Below are 22,011 nucleotides of genomic sequence, written 5' to 3'. Positions count from 1 at the left end.
TCTGGTTTTAAGACAGGAATGAGATCCAAAAATGGCTCTTGTTTTTGAATGTGGGTGGGCACATTTTCCTAAATAACCCATTCAAACTCCTGTGAGGGCAGTCATTTGGGCGGTTGGTAACAGTGTTTAGGTATCTTGCTGCCTGGATGCTCAAGCGTGTCAGATATTTACTCATCTGTGTATCAGGCTACACTGTGAGTAAATTTTCTGTGCGTAGCAAGGAGTGTTTTGTTGCACAGTTCCTCCCACAGACTCGGCAGAAGATCCTTCATTCCCCAGTCACAGTCTTGCTCCTGACACTTTGGGGGAAAGTTAGGGAGCGAGCTACCATAGGCCTGCTCTGCTGTAAATTTTTGGATGCCCTGTAGCAACTACTCATCAGGCACACTGTGGGCCAGAGCTCTGCTTCCACCCACTCCCCCAGCACGGGAAGGGACACAGCGGTTCAGCAGTGTCTTGTTTCCTGTCTTTGCTGCTGCCTACAGTGCTACCAAACACAGTCATCCTCAGCTGAGTCACAGTTCGGCAGCGTTTGCGCCCTTTTTCCCCATCAAGTCCTCATTCATCAGCGCCACAGCTTCCGTGCGCTGTTTGATGCCTGTTTCCCCGACTGAGCAGGCTGGCTGAGATCTGACCCAAATTCAGAATGGAGTTCATTAATATGAAAAACGCTGAGCCTATAAATGTCTGATGAACTGTGTAGCAGATGGGCCCCATCCTTTCCCCGACTAAAATAACAGCAATGTTTTCTTCTCAGTCTTATGGGGGATATGTGACCTCCATGGTGCTTGGCTCTGGAAGCGGCGTGTTCAAGTGTGGAATAGCGGTTGCCCCCGTGTCACGCTGGCAGTATTATGGTATGTGATGGCTTCTTCGTTACAAGGATTCCCATATGTCTTCCAGTGCACACGCTGCAAAGTGTGGATTCATAGCACAGAACTTTGGATTATCTACTAGATGCCATGTAAATGCCATTTGGTCTGTTTTTATGAACTCATGGCCACTGCATTTTGAGATTAAACCAATTTGCTAAATATTACTTCCCATTTTAAGACGTCAGATCCATAACTTTAGGTAATCTCTTTAAACATTAATGAAGGCTGAATTATTGTAATATTTATAGTATTACTGTAATGTGTCTGTGTTTGCTTTGAAACCAGTATTGTATGTCAGAAATCCATCACTATTAAACTTTCGTGTCTTCAAAATGAAACTTCACTTATAAGAATGAACTGTGAGGATTAACGTTGAACTTGCATTGTAATTTACTCTCTCAAAGTAACAGAATAGGACTTGAATTGCCTTAGGTTGGTTGGTTGGGGTGGTTTTTTAGCATGTAAAATTTGGATTTTATAAATCTAATTCATCTTGAGGATAGCTTGATGTGAGGAAAACCTGATCAAGTAGCCAAGTCTCTACATGCTCCAAGCCTTTAGAGCATAAGGTTTCAAGTAGTTGCATGAGGCTAGAAATACAGTTATAGGGGCTCTACTCCCAGATTAAAAAAATTATATTAAGTTATAAATAGGTGCTGGTGCAATCTGAACACAGAGTAACATTTTTCTTGTTTTTATTTGTCCAAAAACATTCAAGGGAAAGCTTTCTCTGGAAAACCTCTGCTAAATAAGGCATAATTTGTCATTCTGCAACTAGCACAGAGGCTGTATAGTAGCTATTTCAGCAGAGCAGATCATACTGCCAGGCATTAGCAGTAGTCTGTTGGGGACATAGCAATGTCTTCATAATATTTTGGACATGAATATTACAGTATGACAGGAAATATTTTTTTAATGATCAAGATCTCTAAAATTCCACTTCTGGCTTGTTAGATGAAGGATTATGGAGGCATACCTATTCAGCATAAAAAACCTCTAGTGTAGCAACTCTGATGAGAAGTCAAATGGGCATTAAAATATGGCAGCAGAGGATTAATTTGTATGGCTTAAAACAAAGCGGCAAATCTGCAAATGGTAACATGGCAAAAAATATGTGGAAAATATGTAATTTTTTTTTCAGCCAAGCTGAATCCTAATCTACTGTTGTATTTTCATTGTACAGATTTTTGGTAGTAAACATTTAGATAAAATATCTAAGGGTTTTTTTCAAAAAATTTACTGCAACATTTTCAGTAATTTTGTTAGGATTACTAAAAGAATAACAATAAGGAAACACTGACACAAAGTACTGTATTAATATTCAGCATTCAGGTGTCCATGGCAACAAGAAGATTAAATATTCTGAATAATGATGGTTACCTACACCCCTCATTGTGGAAAACCTGATTTCCAGTATGCATTGTCACTGCTTGTATTGATGGGTAAAATTGATGGTAGACAGACTGAAAGTTAAGTAGCAGATTCTAATTTTGGGATTTTTTAAATTCCAGATTCAATATACACAGAGCGATACATGGGCCTTCCTACAGCAGATGATAATCTGAAGAATTATAATGTAAGAAAGAAATCACTTTATTTCATTTTTTTGTGTATTGTTTAATTTCTAAACTGCTGTATTTTTCTTTTAACAGTTTAATTCTTTCCCTGTGGGGAGAAATAAGTTTCTTCACTCCAGCTATAACTGTTGCATTCTGCTGTTAGAGGCTGTAGTTTCACGTGTTCGGATTTGCACAAGGCAGCTTCTTCTTGGTGGATGGCATGGATTTTCTGTTGTTTGGTTGGTGTGTTGGTTTGGGTTTTTTTTACATTCAGTTCCATTTGGCTACTTTGCAGACTGTAAAACAAGTTGTAGAACTTTTATTTTAACCACCAAGAAACAAATTTGTTTTAAAATTTAGTGGTTTTGTGAGCAAGGTATGCTTTATCTTAAACATTTTTCACCAAAACAAATTTACTCCCACTCTTTCTGAAATGTACTTTCTTTAAAAACGGGTATTTGTGTGAACTTTCCTGCCATAGGAATCTGCAAGTTTTTCCACAGAAAGCAAAATCTCCTCAACACTAGAACACTTTAACAGGTAGGCAAGTCTGTCTGTACTGTGATCATACCAAATTGCAGACCAACTGAGAGCCAGCAGTGTCAGGACTGAAATGTTGGCCTGATCTCCATGAACACAGGGTGTCCAAAGTTTGTTCCAATACAACCAATGACTGCACAAAAGTGAGGGAATTTCCATGTGTCCTCCTGAAAGCAAATTGCATGTAGATTGTTTGTCCTTGTTACAGCATGATTAATCAATTTTTTGTCTTGCTCTTCCATGTGCCAGATACTTTTTGTTGCCTCAACAACTTTTTGAAGTCATGGGCATAGGGCAGAGCAGCCAAACTTTCTGTTAGGTTTTATTAAACTTCAGGCTTAGCGAAAATACAGTGGCTATTGGAGAACTGTGAGGAATCTGAGGGGTACTTTGTGGTCTGGTTATTGGAATATTTCACAGAGGAGTCCAGCCATGGTGATACTGGAACCAAACATTGATGTTAGAGAAGGAGGTGGAGCATTCTCTGTGTTTGGGCTGGTAAGCAGGGTAGAGACACTGCTTAGCACTGGTTGTGTGCATTTAAAAAGTGTCATGGGTAGAAAAAAGGGTGGAGACTGCTGCACTGATTTAAAAGTATGATAAAACAGAAAAAGATACATATACGGTGGTTTGACAAACATGTGGTTTGACATATATTTACAGTATTCTAGTGTTGTCAACTGCTATATTAGACGCTCTGGTCAAGACTGGGGACAATGGTAGTGACTGCTGGACAAATTGGAGTCCAGCAGTGTGTTTGTGTCTCTCTCTTCTAACCATTGAGCTACTGGGGCCCAGCAGGCACTGACCAGCAGCCTGCAGCCGCCTGCCTGCCTTTTTCCAAATGTGTTCCTTTAAGGCAGTGGGAACAGGAGGAGGTCTGCGAGGTAGCAGTGTAAATACAAGTTACTGTCGCTGTGCAGAACGAACGTTAACGCTCTGGGTGCACAAAGTCACTCACCAGCTTCACGGCACAGATGGCAACAGAGGACTGTTTAATCCTTTCAAGCCAGGAGTCGGATTTTCTTGGCATAGTATCCATTGCTGGCAATGGCCACGTTGAAACTGCCAGTACCAAAGAGCTAAAGGTTTCAAATGTGTTACTCAGAGGACTAATTGGGGAGAATGGTGGCTAGATGGAGGAGGAGTAATTGCCTAGATCAGATTGTCACACTTCGCTGCTGCTCCTAGAGAAAGAAAAATGCAACTTAAGTCCTTGTTTGTTGTTAAACGCTCCAAATAATATAGTACTTGGACTTTACTTTTAACCTGGAGGGTGCAGTAGCTCGAGAAGTGAGTCTTTTGTTTTTCATGTAGCCTCAGTGAAAGCATTGTGGGATTTTGTTATTGCTGAAGACCCTTACTGACTTCAGCCCAGTATGTTCCTGGCTTACAGCCCCTTTGTTCCATGTCCCAGTCTCAATAGCCAACCTCCTGGCCCCTTGACACTGACGAGAGCTGTTTGCTGAAATGAGTGAGTGTTTTTTGAGGTAAATGCAAAATCTGTACTAAAAGCTAGTACATACAGCTCAAGTTGTTAAAGCTTGCACTGCTAACTCTGTGCTGTCAGGTTTGTGTGCTGCATCATATATTCTCTATCCTGCTGCATTGCTGTAAAGCTGGCATGAAAAGTGAAAAGTTGCATAAACTCTGTAGTATGCACCCTGATTTAAAAGAAATGAGATGGTGAACACACCTGCTTAGAGAAGATGAGCACTGCTAGGCACCTTCCTAATGTGTAGAGTATTATTAATGACTGAATTACATAGACTCAAGAAACTAGTTTTGGTAAGAGGGGTACATCTCACCTTTGTATTACCGTGACATTAGGTTTTACATTTATTGATGGCAGAGAATCTGAGATGTTAAATATTGTTTGTCAGGAGTCAAGTCTCAGGGAGAACTCCCACTCCTAAGAGGGCTAATTAGGTATGCTCAGTGTCTTTTAAGGTAGTTGTAAACTATTAAAACTTAGAGCTTTGTAAAAGAGAGGAGCAAGCATGGGTGGTGGTCCCAGTATAATCCTAGGCTGAATGGAGAGAATTTGGCAGCCTGGAAGAAACATCCCTGATGCAAAAGACTTGAGACTGAATTGGGGCAGAGCTCTAGAGGTCAGACACAGTAGCCATGTAAAGCATACCGAAGAGACTGTTCAACTTGTGAGAACATTATTTTGCAGTTCACTCTGAATTTGATATGCTTTTGGCAAGTGTTTGAAACAGTCATAGATTTGGCAATCTTTTTCTAGCAGATTTGAAATGTTCAGTCCTTAAGAACTGCTGCATCATTAGGTTATGCAAAACAGGGTACAATTTTGTAAATATGCCATCTTGTACTGATTTGACATTTGTTCTATTATCTGAGAATATGCTAAAGGGAGAGAGACCTTCAGTTTCAGCCAAACCTTAACTTGTTTGTGGAGTGCTGATAAAATGTTGACTGCTGTGTGATCTTTAGAAAAGCCAGTTACACTCAGCAGGGCCTAATTCTCAGTACTTGTGCATGTTACCTTTTCGGAGCCTTTGTTCCAACAGTATAACTATAAAATGGAAGTGGTAAATAAAGTAAATTTTGCTGTCCACTTAAGCTTTGTTCAGCTGCTGTTGCTTTTGCTTTGTCCTCTAGCTGTGCCTAACTTGAGAGTGCTCCCAATCTTGCAACCTTCTTTAAGGACACAAAGGTACTGTGTCCTTAAAGCATGTTTTAGGGAACGGACTCTTCATGTTGAGTACAGCAAGTGAAGTATCATCAGTGATAAAAACGCAGAGGAAGTATCTAGTATGTTTCTTCTTTCTGAATTATTTCTACAAATAACTTTGTTTAATGCCTGAAGAGGAAAAATAGTGGCATCCTCCTTCTAAAATTGCTTTTGCCAAGTCAAGTTCTCAGAAGTGTAGCTTAAATCAGGCTTCCACTCACAGAAGGTTTGCTTAGAACAGAATTGGTTTTCTAGAAGAAAGCTTAACAAGGTGACCTATCAAGTTTCCCTCTGCACATGTGGAAAATGATTTACTCAAAGGATACTGGTTGGCTTGGGGTTTTTTTGGTTTTTTGTTTGTTTGTTTGTTTGTTTTGTTTTTTTTTTTCTTTAATGTCACTGGGGCATTTCTTTCTCATTTGTTCTTTTGGTCAGCTGGTTTACCAGTGCTCCTCAGTGCATCAAAGTGCTCTCTCTGTATTTTGGCACTCACAGCTAAATGTTCTTACTCCATGATACCAAATCATCTAAATGGAAAGCGTCATTCTTCCATATTTGGGGGATTTCCATATATTGGATTTCTGGTGCTCTCCATCCTTTGACTATCAAAAGAGGGCAACTGCAGTGTTACAGACTGCAGGGTGGGGTTTTTTACCCTCTCTGCTGAACTTGTTTTTTAGACTTGATTGAATACATACAAAGAACTCATTTCATGTATGGAAGCTTTGTGGCACACTATTCTGCCAAGGCAAAAGGAATTTAATATTTGTACTTGCTTTAAAGATTCATGAGTGTACAAGAGACATAAAATTAGAAAATTTTTGTGTCTTGGCAGTATTTGACTTTTTTGGGGTACTAAATGCGAATCCTTGTCTAAGGATACAGCCTTAGTACAAGATGGGGAGGAAAAAAAGCAAACCACTACATTCTTCTGTTCAAAATTTTTAGGGTTTTTTTTGCCAGAGTAACTGGTTGTCTTATCAAGCCCAAAATCTTGTCCTTGTTAGCCCTCTTCTTCTTCCTCTACTCCTGGCAGAGCACCATCCTATTCCCTCTCCTTGCCCAAATTAATCTTATCTTCAATCCTTACTATTGTCATTCTTTAGTCACAGTAGCAAGTCGGGTGGGCTAGAATATTCTAATGAACATGTTGTTACTGTGTTTTAAATTTCTTGATTAATCTGTTGCTGATTATTACATCTTTTCCTCACTGTATCAGTGTTTGCATTCCCAAAATGTAGCTTGACTTCTACTTAGACGTTTGTGGTCTAGTGATTTTCGTTCAGGCATTTCTCTTTCATATTTGGAGAGAGCATTGTTTTAAACTTCTTGTAACTCAATTTTACTGGGGACTGAGGCAGTATTTGCACGGGTGCCTTATCTGCAGGTGAACTATTGTACCTTGTAGTGGGGAAGATAACGTGTGTAGCCTCTGCAAGATCTACTCCTTGCTCTCACAGGGTGCACTGTTGCCTTGGCAACAATGTTTTTTTAACTTGTCTGCAGTCACACAGGAAACCTATGGCACACGGTGTGCTGCAGGATCCCAACATGCTGGTCACGCATGGAACATGTACCTCACTCCAGAACTCTTCCCCTCTGCCATTGCCTGTGCCTTTGCAGCCATAACCTTGGTAACAGTTGCAGATGGGTGTGGAATGGTTGGAGTGTGAGCACCCAGCCCCTGGATGTGTGACCATGCCCCATGGCAGTTCAGAGGGGGATAGGCAAGGGTGTGTGCTTGGTTTTAGCTGAAGGATCCCAGACTGTGTCAACACGAATCGAAGTCAGTTGGAAGCAAGTCATCTCCTAATACATAGCACCTTTTTTCTTTTTTTTCCCTGTAATTTCAGAGTTCAACAGTAATGGCCAGAGCTGAAAAATTCAAGGAAGTTGAGTATCTCCTTATTCATGGAACAGCAGATGGTGAGTTGCAGTTAATTAGACATTTTAGTATTACAGACAGGTTCGCAATTCTACTACTGACAAAACAAAAGCATGAAGGGGCAAGGCTGTTACATTTACGTCAATAAAATAATACTGCTTTTTGCAACTAATCTGTGTTTCAGTCAGCAGTGCTGGGGACTCTGGTGTGTTCATTGCTTTGATTTTCCCTCAGAGTATTACAGAAGCAATTTTTGTTTATCTTTTTCCTCTTCCACTTTTCAGATAATGTTCACTTTCAGCAAGCAGCACAGATTTCCAAAGCTCTTGTTGATGCTGAAGTAGATTTTCAGGCAATGGTATGGTTCTGTTTTGTTTTTCAATATACAAATGAGAATAATAGCATAAGCTCCCTGTGGTTAGGTATAAATTCATTACCATCTTAAAGTTCATATAGTTGCATTTCATGTTCGGTAACTGAAATCTGAACATAAAGCACATATCTCATATTCAACCCTTATTACCTAATCTTTCGTTTTCGTAAATATTTGTGTTCTCAAACAGCCAGTCCCAACCTTTGCATATACCTAAAGTACAATGAATATTAACTTACAGATAGGAAAGTTTAGCTTCACCTAAATCCCAGATAGCCCATCTGTCATGTCTGGTGTTTATTGAACTTGTAAGACAAGCAGTTATTTGTCCTTTCTTATGTCATGCATGGAAGCTCACAGACTAAGGTGCAAGCTCTTCCTTTCCTACACTCTCTCAACCCTTGGGGAGCAGTGCTAAAAAGGATGACGTATAGGAGGAGGGCCAAGTGCGTGGTTTTCCTTCAGCCAGACTGAAAGGACATACAGAGGGAGAGGTCAGTCACCCCTCATAAATGAACAGCTGAGTCTACCCTCCATGTGGACAAGCCACGTGTTTTTACACCTCAGGCATAAAAACATAGCATATCCCATACGCAAAGAAGAGGCTAAAGTGTCATGGCAGGTCCCTACCCCATCATGTGTTTGTCTCCATGCTGAAAGCCTCATGTTAGGATAATTTTAAATGGTGGCACACATTTTTATGTCTATCCTGTTTGGTTTATATCATTTAGATGTAGCTACAACTAACATTCTCTGTATTTCTCTTTCACACAGTGGTACACTGACAAAGACCATTCCATCTCCGGTCAAGCACATAAGCATATTTATACCCATATGAGCCACTTCCTAAAGCAGTGTTTCTCACTGCATTAGCACCAGCATTTTGCTTGTTAGTGATGGTACTTCTCCAGAAAACTCTCTAGATAATGTATTCTGAGCCAGAATAAATCAAGATGAGATAAGAGTCAGCTCTTGGGATACCGGTGTACACAATGAAAAGCTGATCTCTATAATGATTCCTGTTGCCAAGCAACTATTGCATTTTTATTGATTGTGTTTAATCAGGTCTTAACATCACCAGAATGATGTTGCAGACTTCTAGGAAGCATGGTACTTGCTTGAGTAATTACCTTTTGATATTTCAGTCTAAAAGAGAAACATTCTAATTTGTATAGCAGGGTAATGAATGACAAAAACGTCCCATGGCGATCAGTTGCAGAATAAAAATATAATAATATTTCCATCAAAAATGAAATGAACCCTGGGATAATTTCTGTGAAAAGAATGAAGTAACTTTTTTGTAGAAAATCTGTAAGGCTTGATAATTACTATTTTAGAATCAGTATCAGGAATACTGCAATGTTAATATTTTATGTGCAGAATGAAACACTGTTTATACTGCAGTTCCTGAAGTTAGTGTGTTTTCTCTGCAATCTCTCATATTACAGTTGTAGAACTCTTGCAAGGAAAGCACATAACCAGCTTTCACCAAAGATTTTGAATGATACTTAATCAAACCAATGGCACTGAATTTCTTTGTGTGCTATCATATAGTACTGTGATTTTTGCCTATTTTATAGTAAAAAAGGCTGCTACTCTGGGAATGTGCACTGTAAAATCTCCTCTGGGAACTCGACAAGATCCCCATTTGTTTTTGATGTAAAGCTGCTTGTGTACTGATGAATAGGAACTGGTTCTTACACAAACATAAAACATTACAATGTGAACTAGCAGTCACTTAAAGCAAGGGCTGGACTGCCACTCTCCTGTGAACGTGCTCTTTGGCAAAACTGCTTTTCTTTTCAGCGTACCAATGAATGCTTTATTTCCAGCACTCCACATAGGCTTCTCCATCTGACGATTAGAGTAGTTTTCTCAATTTCACATAGAAAAAATGCAATCTGCTTGTACTAAAACCTGTGCTGCTTTAAAATAATAAAGACATTAATTTATGAAAGGAGGTGTAGTCCATATCATTGAAAATGTTGCTTCAGAAAAAGAACACTAGAATTTTCTTTTAAATCCCCATTAATTTTGAAGATGGCTTACAGTGAAGCTTCTGATTTTGTGTAATGGTATCATATAATGGAGTGTGACATGATTATCTAACAGTTTCTTGATATTACATGCCAGCATCTGATTATGTCTGTATTGTGGGTTATTAGTGACATTAGGTGTGAATGTAAAAGTACTCATGCAGACAGATAAAGCATGGGGGAGAATGTTAAGACACTTTGTGCAGCTTGTCCTTAAATGAGAAAGCCTCAAACAGAAAATCAGGTTTTGTTTTCACAAACTAACAATTCGTTAACTCACAAAATAAGATGGTGGGTGGTTTTGTTCTGTTTGTTGGGGTTTTTTTGAAACACACTGGAGCTGAATTTTACAAATATCATCTTGGGTTCAAGGCAGCAGTGGCTCTAATGTAGACCTGGCACCACTGTTAAAGTTCTATAGGATTACAGGCTGTCAGTTGTCTCCAAGAGGTTATATCATCATGTCTCATTCTTTTGGCTCAAGGCAAAGAAACCTAAATCAGTGTAAGGTAGATCCCAGCAGTACAGACAGGTTATAAAAAAAAGATTATCATTATGAACTTCGAGGTGGCTTGTGTATGCAAGGGTAAATAGTTGGGATTTATTTTAATGTTATCACACTGTCATAAAGACAAAAAAAGTGTTTCTGTAATCCAAAAAACTTCTTTCACCAGGCTCTTGTTAAATAACTGCCAAGAATAAGTATAATCAAGGAAACATTTAAAAAAACAAGTGAAACTAGAAATGATTCTGAGTAAGTCTTTCATTAAGATGCAATTCTTTGCATCTGACCTACCTTAATGATTTTAGCATCTCACGGGGAGATTCTCTCCCATTCTCTTCCTGGAACAGGTGAGCTCTGAGCTATCCCCCATGTCACACTTACTGTTAAGGTCAGACCAAGTACATCACCATGAACTCCACCCAGGGAGCCAACACTCACTGCCTTGCATGTTTCAGTGAGATTCCACTTGGAAAGGGAGCCATACTGGGCTCTACCACTCATTAATTTGTGAAGCACATTCAGGTCAGGTAGACGTTTCAAATACCGCATGATATTGCAAACCTCTTCTGGGTTTTGCAGTATAAAAAATAAAATTGAAAATTAGTTAGGATAAATATTTATTTTCACATAACATATCTTAATTGTGAAAAACACAATAGTCTATTCACATGTACACATAAACTTTTGTAATAAATTACATCCAAGAAATTGAGTAATTTTGACCAGGAATATGAAATTAGAAGTAAATATAGCACTACATTTGCTTAATATTGTGTGTGATTTCAGAATGTTAAGATTAACATCGGAAAAGCACTTAAATTCACGCAAAACCAGAGTGTTTTAAAATAAAACCACTCTGAAATACTGAACAGAAATACAGAATGCCATTGAATACACTGATTTCTTAATATTCTAAGAGTTGGTCAAGTGAAGCTAATACATTTTGATTGTATACATTATCTGTAACAAAGTCAGCAATATGCTAAAACACCATCAGGCTGCTTTCAGGACAAACCAGTATTGAGCTTCTACACTAACCTTAAAACAATTGGAATCTTACAATTTATCATCAAGTACACAAAACAAAGCATTTAACCTTAATGCATCAGCATTTTTTTCCTAAATTTACATATACAAACATTTAATTAGATGTGAGTCCGTCTTTGTGTCCATTAGATTTTTTTTCTCCATAAAAATGGCTTTTAATGGGCTTTGATAATGCTAAGGTAAATTTAGAACAGTGACCCTAAAAAGTTTGCAGCAAAATGCAATTATTTATGGCTGAAGTATTAAAACATACACACTCAGATACACAAAAACATTGGAATATTTTAAATGTGCTGGATGGAAAAAGTTGTTCATGAACTGTATAGAAAATTAGCGTATTTTGAAAAGCTGGGGAATGTTAGAGCCCTATGGATGAGTTCTTACAAAGATTGCATGACTACAATTCTTATTTTTAGGATTCAAAGTTACAGCATAATACTGAGACTTAGCTTTCATTTTAATAATTTAAAAATTTTTCTTAAAAAATTTAAAAATCAGTGAATTCCAAATAATACAATAAAACTTTAGCTCCACATTCCTATTCATTCAATACCTAATCTCACAGTCTTTTACACAAAAAACCAGCTTGAAGGATCGGGCAGTAACAAAATCCGTTACGAAAAAGGTAATAGCCTTAAAGCCACACTTTACTTTGCAATGTTGTTTTTATCTTTTAATCAATATGTACTTGATGGAATAATGAAGAGCTGTAACAAAACAACAGCAGGATACCCATTTAAGTATTACACACAATCTCTGAAACGAAGAGGTTTGCAGTTGTTATTAGAGAGAAGACAATATAAATATGCCCTTTATCTGGCTGAATTTTAGGCAATAAAGAGGAAGATCATTGGGCAAGTGATAAAACTGCATGGGGAGTATAGTTCATATCCACAGAATTTTCCCTATTGTAAAATAATGGATTGATTAATGACAAAATGCATTTGTTTGGCCTACCATGGCAACATTCATACAACACAAGATAAGATACCGTAATCACAGATTGCATTTTAAGAAATACTGTACCCATGTTTCACATCAAAGGATGTGGTGGTGTTCTTTAGCTAAGGTGAGAAAATGTTTTAATATATAATTTTATATATATATATATTTATATATATATATAGGACTATATTCCAGTTACATACAAATTTCAATATTAAATACACTGTATTAAATCAAGGAATACTTCACAAATACAGAATCTGACCCTGCAATTCACACTGCAAAAGTAATCCATGACATCAAAAGGACAGATTAAGGAGGAAAGGATTATCCTTGTTAGTTTATTCACAGGGTCAGATCAGTTGTTATTTTATAAACTTCTTACTGGTTGCTTGTCCATTTGGGTCTCCTGAAATCATTTACTAGTTAGATGATTTTAAAAAAAAAATTGGAACAGGGTTTTCAAGTTCATCTTGAATCAAGATTATTAAGTATTCTCACACAGAAAAAGTAGCAAAATACAGTACAAACCTATTAACAGGAAAGTTGAATTTGAAAGAAACTTTGCTTCTTACATTTCTGATACAAGTACTGATAAATGGCCAAGATCAGCAACGAACACGAAGATTTTTTGCATTGGCTACTGCAGACATTTACATTGATACTAGACTAGGTAAACAAGGTGGAATGAGACAAGTATTGCACTACATTACCTGTGCTAATTTGAGATGAAAGACAAAAGTTACAAGGTAAATCATTTATATTTAGTGGCTGTGGCACTCCTTTAATTCGTTTGTAAAAAAATTACTTGAAGAGCAAGTCATAGACAAGTCTCCCGGTCAACACCTTTCCCTGAGTCAGCTTTCTTCTCTTTTCTGATGTCAGCACTAAGAAATGAAAGGGGAAACAAACAAGCAAAAGAGTTATAGTAGCACTATCACATACATATATATAGAAAAATAAAAATTATCTACCTGAAAACCAACACTGCACAGATATTTTACTTTATTTTTCATGCTTCATGGCACAAACTGGGAAAGCAAGTGCAAATTTCTGTGCTGAATGGTACAGAAGACAGCCAGCATTTTAGGTAGGTAAAGAACTTAAGATGTACAGAGACAAGTCAGCCAGCATGCAAGCAAAGACAGCCACTTTTTTTTTCTTTTTTGCCAAATACAACAGTTAATTTACTACATAATGGTAATGGCACAGTTCTCAGACAATACCAGCACATTTGTAAATGAAACAAGAGGTCACAGTAAGTATTTCTTGTCTTTCAAATGTATTCTCTTGTTCACTGTACATTTAGAAGGAATGTTTCTGAACTAGGGTAGTGCAAGCCAATATCCAGCTAATATTTGGCTTTCAGTCTTGATTGGGGAGAACAGAAGTCTGGGGAGGATGGGGAGAGACAATATTCCCCATTTGGAGTTTAATATATACTTCCTCATGTATACATTATAAGGAAATAACTTAAATTTAAAAAAAAAAAAAAAAAGCCTGAAAAATTACACAAAAGCTGTATCATTCAGAACTCTGAATCAGAGTTCGAATTTGGATTCAGCTTTTTTTCCCCAGTTAAAACGATGTTGATTTGCCTACAGAAAGCAATATACATGCAAAGCAGATGATTTTTTTGTGTGTGTGAGGGTCCTAATTTACAACCGTGTAAATAAATAAAAAGTCATGTTCTTCCAATGAGTCTCAATCACAGTATGAAAATGGAAAGAGGCTTCCACAACACAGGCAAATCAAGCCTTCAACAAAGAGTGGCAGGGTATCTAAAAAAAAAAACCAGATGGTTCTGAGAACAAACCTGTAGCAAGCACATAACCTACCAGGTTTCATGGGAATAATTCCTTAACTAGAATGAATGAGAAATAGGCTGAGTTACACAAGGCTTAAAGAAAGCAAGATCAATTCTCAAATTCTTAAGGCGATTCATGCACAATTCTACAATCATTTGACATTTTTCTTCACATAAAAATTGCTTTAAGGATACAATTCAGTGCAGCCAAAGCTTACTTCTATGCCTATGGCAGCTTCCAGAGGTGTTAATGGAAATAGCTAAAGAATACCAACTTCTGCCACTTCAACTGCCAAATCTGTCACCTTCTGTAGAACAGTGATAGAATTGGGTATGTTACACTTTCTGCACACAAAGGGTATGCAAACAAATTCCAGAGGGGGATGAATTGAAAGTGCAGCGGTACAGCAGGCAGGGAGTTACCTGTGCTTAGTAAAAGCAAACACTGAGGTGTTGTGTGCCTTACAGTCTATAATATTTCCACGTTTTAGGTGCCTCTGTGATACCAGGAAAGTCTTCCTTCTATTTAGGATTCACATCTCTGAGCAGCTCCTGCAGATGTGGGCTTTATTGCCTTGAGAAATTTGAAAAAAAAAGGACAAGTCCAGTCTTTTGCCAGTAAAACACATCACTGGTGGATCTGTAAAGGAGTTGGAGCTCTCTTCCTCCCTACCACGGGAGTAGTCTAACAAGTTTCAGCAGGAAGGTCTGGGATGTGGGATTTTCATATTTCAGGTGGAAAAGGGAAACTCACTCATACCAGCTACAAAGTGCCAGATGCTTCTTTCTCCAGTACTTAAAAAGATCAGCTAACTCTACCTCCTGTACATGGTCAGATCTCCTGCACATGCTTTGAAATTGCTCTCTGAAGGGCTTAATATTATAACCAAAGACAGAGGAATGTTTCTTTACATGTACCAAAGAGGGCTGTGTTTCAGATAGGTGCCTTGGTGTTCAGTTCTGCCAAGAAAGGCACAAAGGCAGACCTTTAGGACCCTAGGAATTTTACTAATGAAAAATGAAGTTTGGAAAATTGTGACGTTCAGGTGCCTCTATCGCTAAGCAACTTGCCTGAATCTCATATAAGTACCTTTTATAGACACTTAAAAACATTCAGGAGCCTGGGATGTAAGAACTCTCTCACACTATGCTGCTTCACAGAATCAGGGCCAGGGCACATCTTACGATAGAAATTATCCATGTACAGACTGGAAGTCATTTGTTCCTGCCTAAAATCTCTCTTTGTAGATGATCTTAGTTTATAATTGGCCAAGTCAACTCAGCATTAAACTACTATGAATAACTTCCAGATTTTATGCATTCCAGAAATCACCCTATGTTGTTAATTGGTCAATGGCTTGCATAAAAGACATTACACAAAATCATAGTACACTATCATAATTTAATTATCCCCATTTAATAATATTTTGGGATATAAGGAAGCAGACCTGACAGCAGAAAGGGAGTGCTAAACATTATGTAGTTGAACTTCAGAAGGCATCAGTAAAATTTACTTCAAAATGAGATTTTTTCCCCTTTTATGATAAAATGCCCTTCACTGAGGGAATTGTGTAATCTAATACTGTTGGTCTTGATCATTTGCAAAAATTATCCTTCCAACTGCTACCATTCCAAACTTTTTTTCCCTTGGTAATTACCTAGGATTGAATCATATTCTCATGTAATGACACATGCGTTATGGTTTCTAACGTTTGTGTAGTTCAATCCCTAATATGACTTAAGATTAAAGTTGCCTACGGCCTTGCTTATCAGAAAGAAAGTCTTTCAGGGTCAAAGCTCTTTGAATCTACTCCTCTCTCAGAATCTGAGACAAACTAGAGCACATGAAAATCATAGATTTTAAGGCAGATATCATAGTCTTTAAGGCTGTTCCTTTACAACAGGACACTCATATCTAAAAACAGAAAAATCTTTTCTCCTGAGCCTTTGTTTTCATGAGCAAAGATAAAAGAACAGATTGAAAATGAGATCTTTAGAAAATCAGTTTCTATTTTACTGCAGTGGAAAGGCCAAGTCTCTTATCTGAGCCACAATCTGTGTGGATGCTCTTTGTTCAGAGGGTCAAGTTTACATTATCTATCATACATCAAAGAAAGCAACATCCACCAGGAAAATTACAGCTCTTGTGTACCCAGGGGCTGTGAATGTACCACATCAGGTTCTTCTCTTCCTCTGGGCTTTCACAGCCTGGACAGCAGAGGCACTTGACGTAAGAAAACCCTCCAGTACTTCCTTCTCCTGTGCACCACACTGATTTCAGTGACAGGATCCTTTTCAGCCATGTGTAGGGTGGAAGGCAAACAAGCACTACACTATTTTGACTCTCAGTGAAATACCATCAAAATGACCACATTAGCGGGCTGCTCCATGGGTGTCTGAAATTAAGGTTCTCTGGTCATCATCTGCTCAGTCAGGTTTATGCTGTACAGGGAAAGGAACAACACTGAAAGGCAGCATGCCATTTTGGGGTGACAAAATTAAATGTGTATCACTATGAACATTCTCTTACTGCATCTATTCACCTTGAAACAATGGCTAGCTGTTCCAAACAGGAAGCTTTTGGAAAGTATATTTAGAAATGGGCAGAATACAATTCTGTATTTTAAAAAAGATGACTAGGAATAAATTCAGTTTGACATTTAAATACATCTATATGTATAACTACATCTATAGTTTCTATTTTAAATACAGAGTAAATTTCCAAATTTTAATATTTGGGCCTTAAATGAAGGCATTTTACATTCCTATTTGAAATTTCTTTTCATTCTGTCTCCCCAAAAACTACACGAAGTCAACTCATTTGGGTTCCAAGGTGACACCATTTTGAATTGGAAGACACAATCAAGGAAAAGGCTGGGGACAGGGTCTTACCTTTGGGGAATCAGCTTCTAGAGTGATTAGGAAGGGGAGCTTATGACAGAAGTGTGATACAAAACAATTAAATAGAAAATAGTTAAATTTTAAATTTATGGAAGCAGAGGAAAAAATTCTCTTAAAAAATCACACTGTGCTTGGATTTAATATTTTCTTATTCCTGTAGTAACTCTTTAGCACAGATAAAATATTGTGGCTTCATTTTTCTGGACTAAAATCTAAAATTATTTAACTGTTTTGAGTACAAGTGAAGTAGGCAGAAAAACGTAAAGAAATGATGCAATCATAAAATTATTTCACTCCAAATATTATTAGATTGCATTCAGAGTACTGGGTTTTTCATACAGCTATTTCCAGGGCAGTGATGATCACTTCTTTTTCAAGAGGAAAGAACAAAAGCAAGCAGAACAAACACAACAGCTGTTGTGCAATATCCAGGTGGAGGCTGGTGGTTCATTACACAAGCATCAAGCATGCTCAACTTCATTTTCCACTGGAGCATAACTAAGTACCATGCAAATATTTGTGATTTTTGTTTTTAAACAAATAGTGAATTTGTGTTTTGAGCTCAGAATATTACAACTGGACATAAGAAATAAAACTGCAAAATGCTAGAAATCTTTCTAATCCCTAGCAAAATATTCTAATATTGGTTTGACACCAATATATAAAGTATAATGAAGTAAAAAAAAATTAAGACCTTTTAGAAGGAAAGCTTGACTCCTTATCTTTTGCATTCTCTGAGGATATCAACAATGTCTTCCACACAGCAGTTTTTGCCATTTCATCAGAAATGTTTATCACAGATGGGTCATCTCTAGACAAGAATGAAAGTAAATACACAATAGAACAACCAGCAATCAGTCTTGTTACTTATTAACTTAATAAAAGTCCTTGAAAACTGATAGTGATGACAATAATTAAGTGCAATGTAAGTTAAGCAATTATGTTAAACTTCAAAAGTCCTGAACAATTACTTAAATGCTCTCTTACATCTTAGCACTTTTTTAGTATTTTTTTCCTCCAATAGCACTTAATCACAGTAACATCAATAAAATAGATTCTGTCACTCCCAAATAATAAACAAGAGAAATATGAAGAAGTGTGAAATTAAATATTGCCCAAGACCTCACAGCATGATAGTGGCATAGTTGGATTAAACATGAATCCCAAAAGTTCCTACTTATGCTCTGAAACTCCCCCTACTTTTAAAACAATTTTAAAAGCAATCAAAATCCCTAAGAAAATAAAATATTTAAGATATCTAATAAAAATGCCCAAATTAAACAAACTAATCAGTAGCCTTAAGCAGCACTTCGTAGCCATTATGCTCTTTGCTTTACCTGGACTGTTCCAAACATGTATTTATACACTTCAGAATAATAAAGTCTTAAAGGTTTTAAGGGATTGCCTGTACATTATTCCTGACTTCATGGTCACACGCACTTGGTGTTCAGTAAGCCCTCAGTAAACTTGCTGTCACATGTTTTGGGGAACCACTTTAACAAGCAGTATCTTGGCTCTTGTTTTTAGCTCTAGGACTGTAACCCTTACAGGACAGAGTCAGGTACTGTCCAGGCAACTCTGCCAACGTCAACACACGATGGAGATTGATAGAGACCACACTGCAAGATAAATTAAGCTACATATTGCTAATACAAATTAGAACAAAAAGGTATGGACAACACAAGAGAAAAAACAGACCATTAGTAGTGTGATGAGTCAAAAGGAATAGGCTGGGATTTTTCAGAGACACAGACACTTATTTGCATTAGGAGTCACTAGGGTAACTTTGTGTTAAAATGTTGGAGAGGAGGCCATTCTGAGATGGTGTTCCTATGAACTCCCATTAATGCAGAGGTTACTGTCACCAGATATTTCAAATCTTTTATTAAGAATTTCTTTCTGAAAACTTTGAATTATATTCATTCTTTATGGGCTGCCAACATGTATTATTACTACCTATAACATAGATGTTCATGTTTTTTGAGTTGTGTCAACCCTGCATTATGCCATATCCACTCTGGACAGCTCTTGATTCACTCATTATCTTACATAATAGGATCTTAATTAGAATGTTTTAGAACATAATACTGTAAGAACCTAGTTTTTCTCCAGTGTGTTCAAAACCATTCCTGGATCCCTGCTTGCATTCAGGGTGAATGAAGGTTTGACCTGCTCTGCATCTTCCTTTTGCACTGTGCATGTCAGAAGCCAAACTTGATTGTGAAAAGTCTGATCCTGCAGTCCTGCCCAATGGAAAACTTCCAACTAGTGTGCCTTGTTCCTAGGGAATGTGAGATCATGTGGAAAGACTAGAAAAGGGCTGACTTTGTTCATTGCTGCAGTGTTTGGTTCAGTTCACCTATTTGTACCAGACAAACATCCTCCTGACGTTCAGTGAGCATTAAAAATAAATACTGTGGCACGTTTATTTTATTTAATTGCAACTCACCTAAAAGAGGAAAGGTATATTTTACCTGTAATGTCCTTCTAGTGGTAACTGAACAGTGCCTTCCTCTTCCATTGCTAACATACTTTGCTCTTCCTAGAATGAAGGAGTTTAGACAAGAGACAGGATATGAAACTGTGAAAAGTTAAATTCTTGTATTGTAATCATCTTTCCATTTTCTTTAATATTAAATATTTATTTGAAGTTCATAGAGTAAGATACTTTTTTTTAAATAGACAACATGTAAAACCTTCTATTTTAAAACATGTATCTTCACTTAATGCTACTTTCCAATGCCAAATAGAGCATTATTTTGTAACAATAAAGAGGAAAATTAGTAACAAGTGTCTGGTGAATTTTAAGTAACATTGATAACAGTATATATGCATGTAAACATTACATGCAAGAATTAGGGAAAATATTTAAGTTTGCACACACAGTTTTAATACTGACAAAGCTTTATTTCTGTGAAAGGCAGTGAAACAAGACACCCAAAATCAGTTTTCGCTTGAAGAGACTTAGGAGACAAATCTACCAAAAACCTTTATGTAAAATAACCACAAATTTAGCAAGTCTGTCTTAGCGGGAGGAGAGAAGAATACAACACCTCTCAAGCACCATGACCTGCCTGCAAGAAAGAAAAACAAGTCCTCCACAGGAGGATTCTCAATTTCCACATCCCTTAGGTCAAGATAACCACAGCTAGGAGGTTAACAAGTCTTGGCAGGAATGTAACATTCAAATCCTGCTCTGAATTGTTGCAGTGTGTGTGTGAGCCCAGCAGACACCCAGGGACCTCCACAGCTTTCTTCCCTTTATTAGATGGCTTTGTAACCATTTTCACCAGTGCCTGTCTGAAAGCATGAGCTGGCTCTCCCAAGAAGAGAGTTTATCATTTTCTGGCAGATAACCAAAGCCCCACATGCATCACACACACTGATTGTTGGTAGGAGCTGCAAGAGCCAGTACAACCTTCCAAAACAGTAGAATTTAAGTTCTCTCTGCTTAGAAATTTGTTTCTTTTATGCTTTATTATTACAACTATTTTAAAAGCCATGATTTTTTTTTTCTTCAAATGGGAAAGTCCTTTGTTCATTCTTGTCTCAGAAAGACTTAACTGATTAACATCAAAGTGGCATCCAAAGGAGGTCTGTGAGAAGAAGGTATCATATCCACTATAAATGTACAAAGCCCTGGAAAAACATGGCCTAAAAATATAAAAACAACTTAAGTGATGAAATTAGGATCCAATCAAGTAAGTTTCAGATCCTGTCAACTATATTTCTGAATATTCTTGTGGGTAGAATACTTCTATTTTTAAAAGCTGTGTGATAGCAACTCTCCAATTAATTCCTTAGGCTACATGTCAGAAGTTTTTTATTACTAGTTAATTTTGTCATTTCCAGGCTTCACAGCTTCATAAGTTTTTGACAGTTGAACAGTTTTAATAATAGCTCTAAATATTTAGAAATGCCAAAATATGTAAAAATAACCTCTCAAAATAGACAGTGAATGAAATAAAGTAACACCAGTAGATTTTCCCAGTTCTGTTTTCTGATGCCATCCTATCAAGCAAGGGAAGGAAAGTGACATATAACCAAAACATAAGGACAACAAGGAATTCTTTCCAATAACCAGACCCACAAGAAGAGAGCTACCTTGGTTACTTCTGGTTACTCTGAATTGTGATGACAACAGACACGGTGATGAAACAACTCTCTGGTCTGCTTTGATTCAAGGGAGAAAACAATGACTCACATATTTTAATTTCAGCCTGGTAGTTTTACAGGGACATACTAAATAGTAAATAATCATCATGATGCTTATCACATAGGTAAAATCTTTTCCCCAAAACATATTCCGTGACAGTATGTTGAATGTGTCAAGGAAATCAAAGTTAAAGAGTTCTCCAGGTTACAGATGAGGCAGGGAGTTGTCAAAGGCCACAGAAGAATCAATCCTAAAGGCAGAGAAATCTAGTTTGTATAGTTACACCTTCAAATTATTAGCTCATGTCCTATTTCTGCAAATAAACCTACTAATGGGAATCCTCAACACACACATTTCACTGGTCTTGGATCACGTCTCAGAGCATCCCTAAGGATAATTTCCTGATTCATCCATTCACATTGCCTAATTTTTGCAGTACCCTTGTACCACCAAAAGTTTAGGTCTCATGGGTCCTGGGCTTTTGCAGAGGTCCAAGAGCATTGTAGAGGTCATGGGCACAACTGTCCCCACTGACTGCCAGGACTACACAGCATCATCTGCATATTCACCTCCCTCTGCTCACACTGTGGTACTATCCAGAAGTGCTGATGCAGGACACATGAATCCCATTTAAAACACCCCAGCACCCACATAGTCCATCTACTGCTCTTGCAGTTGGTATTT

At 37.5% G+C, this 22,011-nt stretch overlaps 2 protein-coding genes across 13 annotated transcripts in view; one reads left to right on the top strand and one right to left on the bottom strand.

Moving 5' to 3' along the window:
- The window catches only part of DPP4 (dipeptidyl peptidase 4), a 53,685-nt gene that overhangs the window by 30,610 nt on the left and 1,064 nt on the right, over nucleotides 1–22,011 (top strand). Inside the window, exons 22-26 of one of the 2 annotated variants that reach the window (XM_042041614.1) lie at nucleotides 758–857; nucleotides 2,387–2,451; nucleotides 7,526–7,598; nucleotides 7,842–7,915; nucleotides 8,705–9,887. In XM_042041614.1, coding sequence (XP_041897548.1) covers nucleotides 758–857; nucleotides 2,387–2,451; nucleotides 7,526–7,598; nucleotides 7,842–7,915; nucleotides 8,705–8,803 — 411 coding nt within the window. In that variant the 3' untranslated portion in view covers nucleotides 8,804–9,887. Of the gene's footprint in view, nucleotides 1–757; nucleotides 858–2,386; nucleotides 2,452–7,525; nucleotides 7,599–7,841; nucleotides 7,916–8,704; nucleotides 9,888–22,011 lie in introns of those variants that run through there. The other variant, XM_042041613.1, reaches the window with a different exon arrangement.
- SLC4A10 (solute carrier family 4 member 10) overlaps nucleotides 11,072–22,011 on the bottom strand; it is a 154,495-nt gene continuing 143,555 nt past the window's right edge. For 3 of the 11 annotated variants that reach the window (XM_042041606.1, XM_042041605.1, XM_042041604.1), the window contains exons 23-25: nucleotides 19,646–19,713; nucleotides 17,866–17,982; nucleotides 11,072–13,350 (exon numbers count right to left, since the gene is read on the bottom strand). In XM_042041606.1, the coding sequence (XP_041897540.1) occupies nucleotides 13,284–13,350; nucleotides 17,866–17,982; nucleotides 19,646–19,713 (252 nt within the window). In that variant the 3' untranslated portion in view covers nucleotides 11,072–13,283. Of the gene's footprint in view, nucleotides 13,351–14,279; nucleotides 14,328–14,693; nucleotides 14,845–17,162; nucleotides 17,202–17,858; nucleotides 17,983–19,645; nucleotides 19,714–22,011 lie in introns of those variants that run through there. The other 8 variants (XM_042041608.1, XM_042041611.1, XR_006018291.1 and 5 more) reach the window with 7 other exon arrangements.

This window comes from Corvus kubaryi, unplaced genomic scaffold, assembly GCF_017639235.1.
Source record: "Corvus kubaryi isolate FWS band 111438036 unplaced genomic scaffold, C.kubaryi_AGA036_p1.0 37396, whole genome shotgun sequence".
NCBI classification, from domain to species: Eukaryota; Metazoa; Chordata; class Aves; order Passeriformes; family Corvidae; genus Corvus; species Corvus kubaryi.
This window is presented reverse-complemented; position numbering and strand designations above follow the sequence as displayed.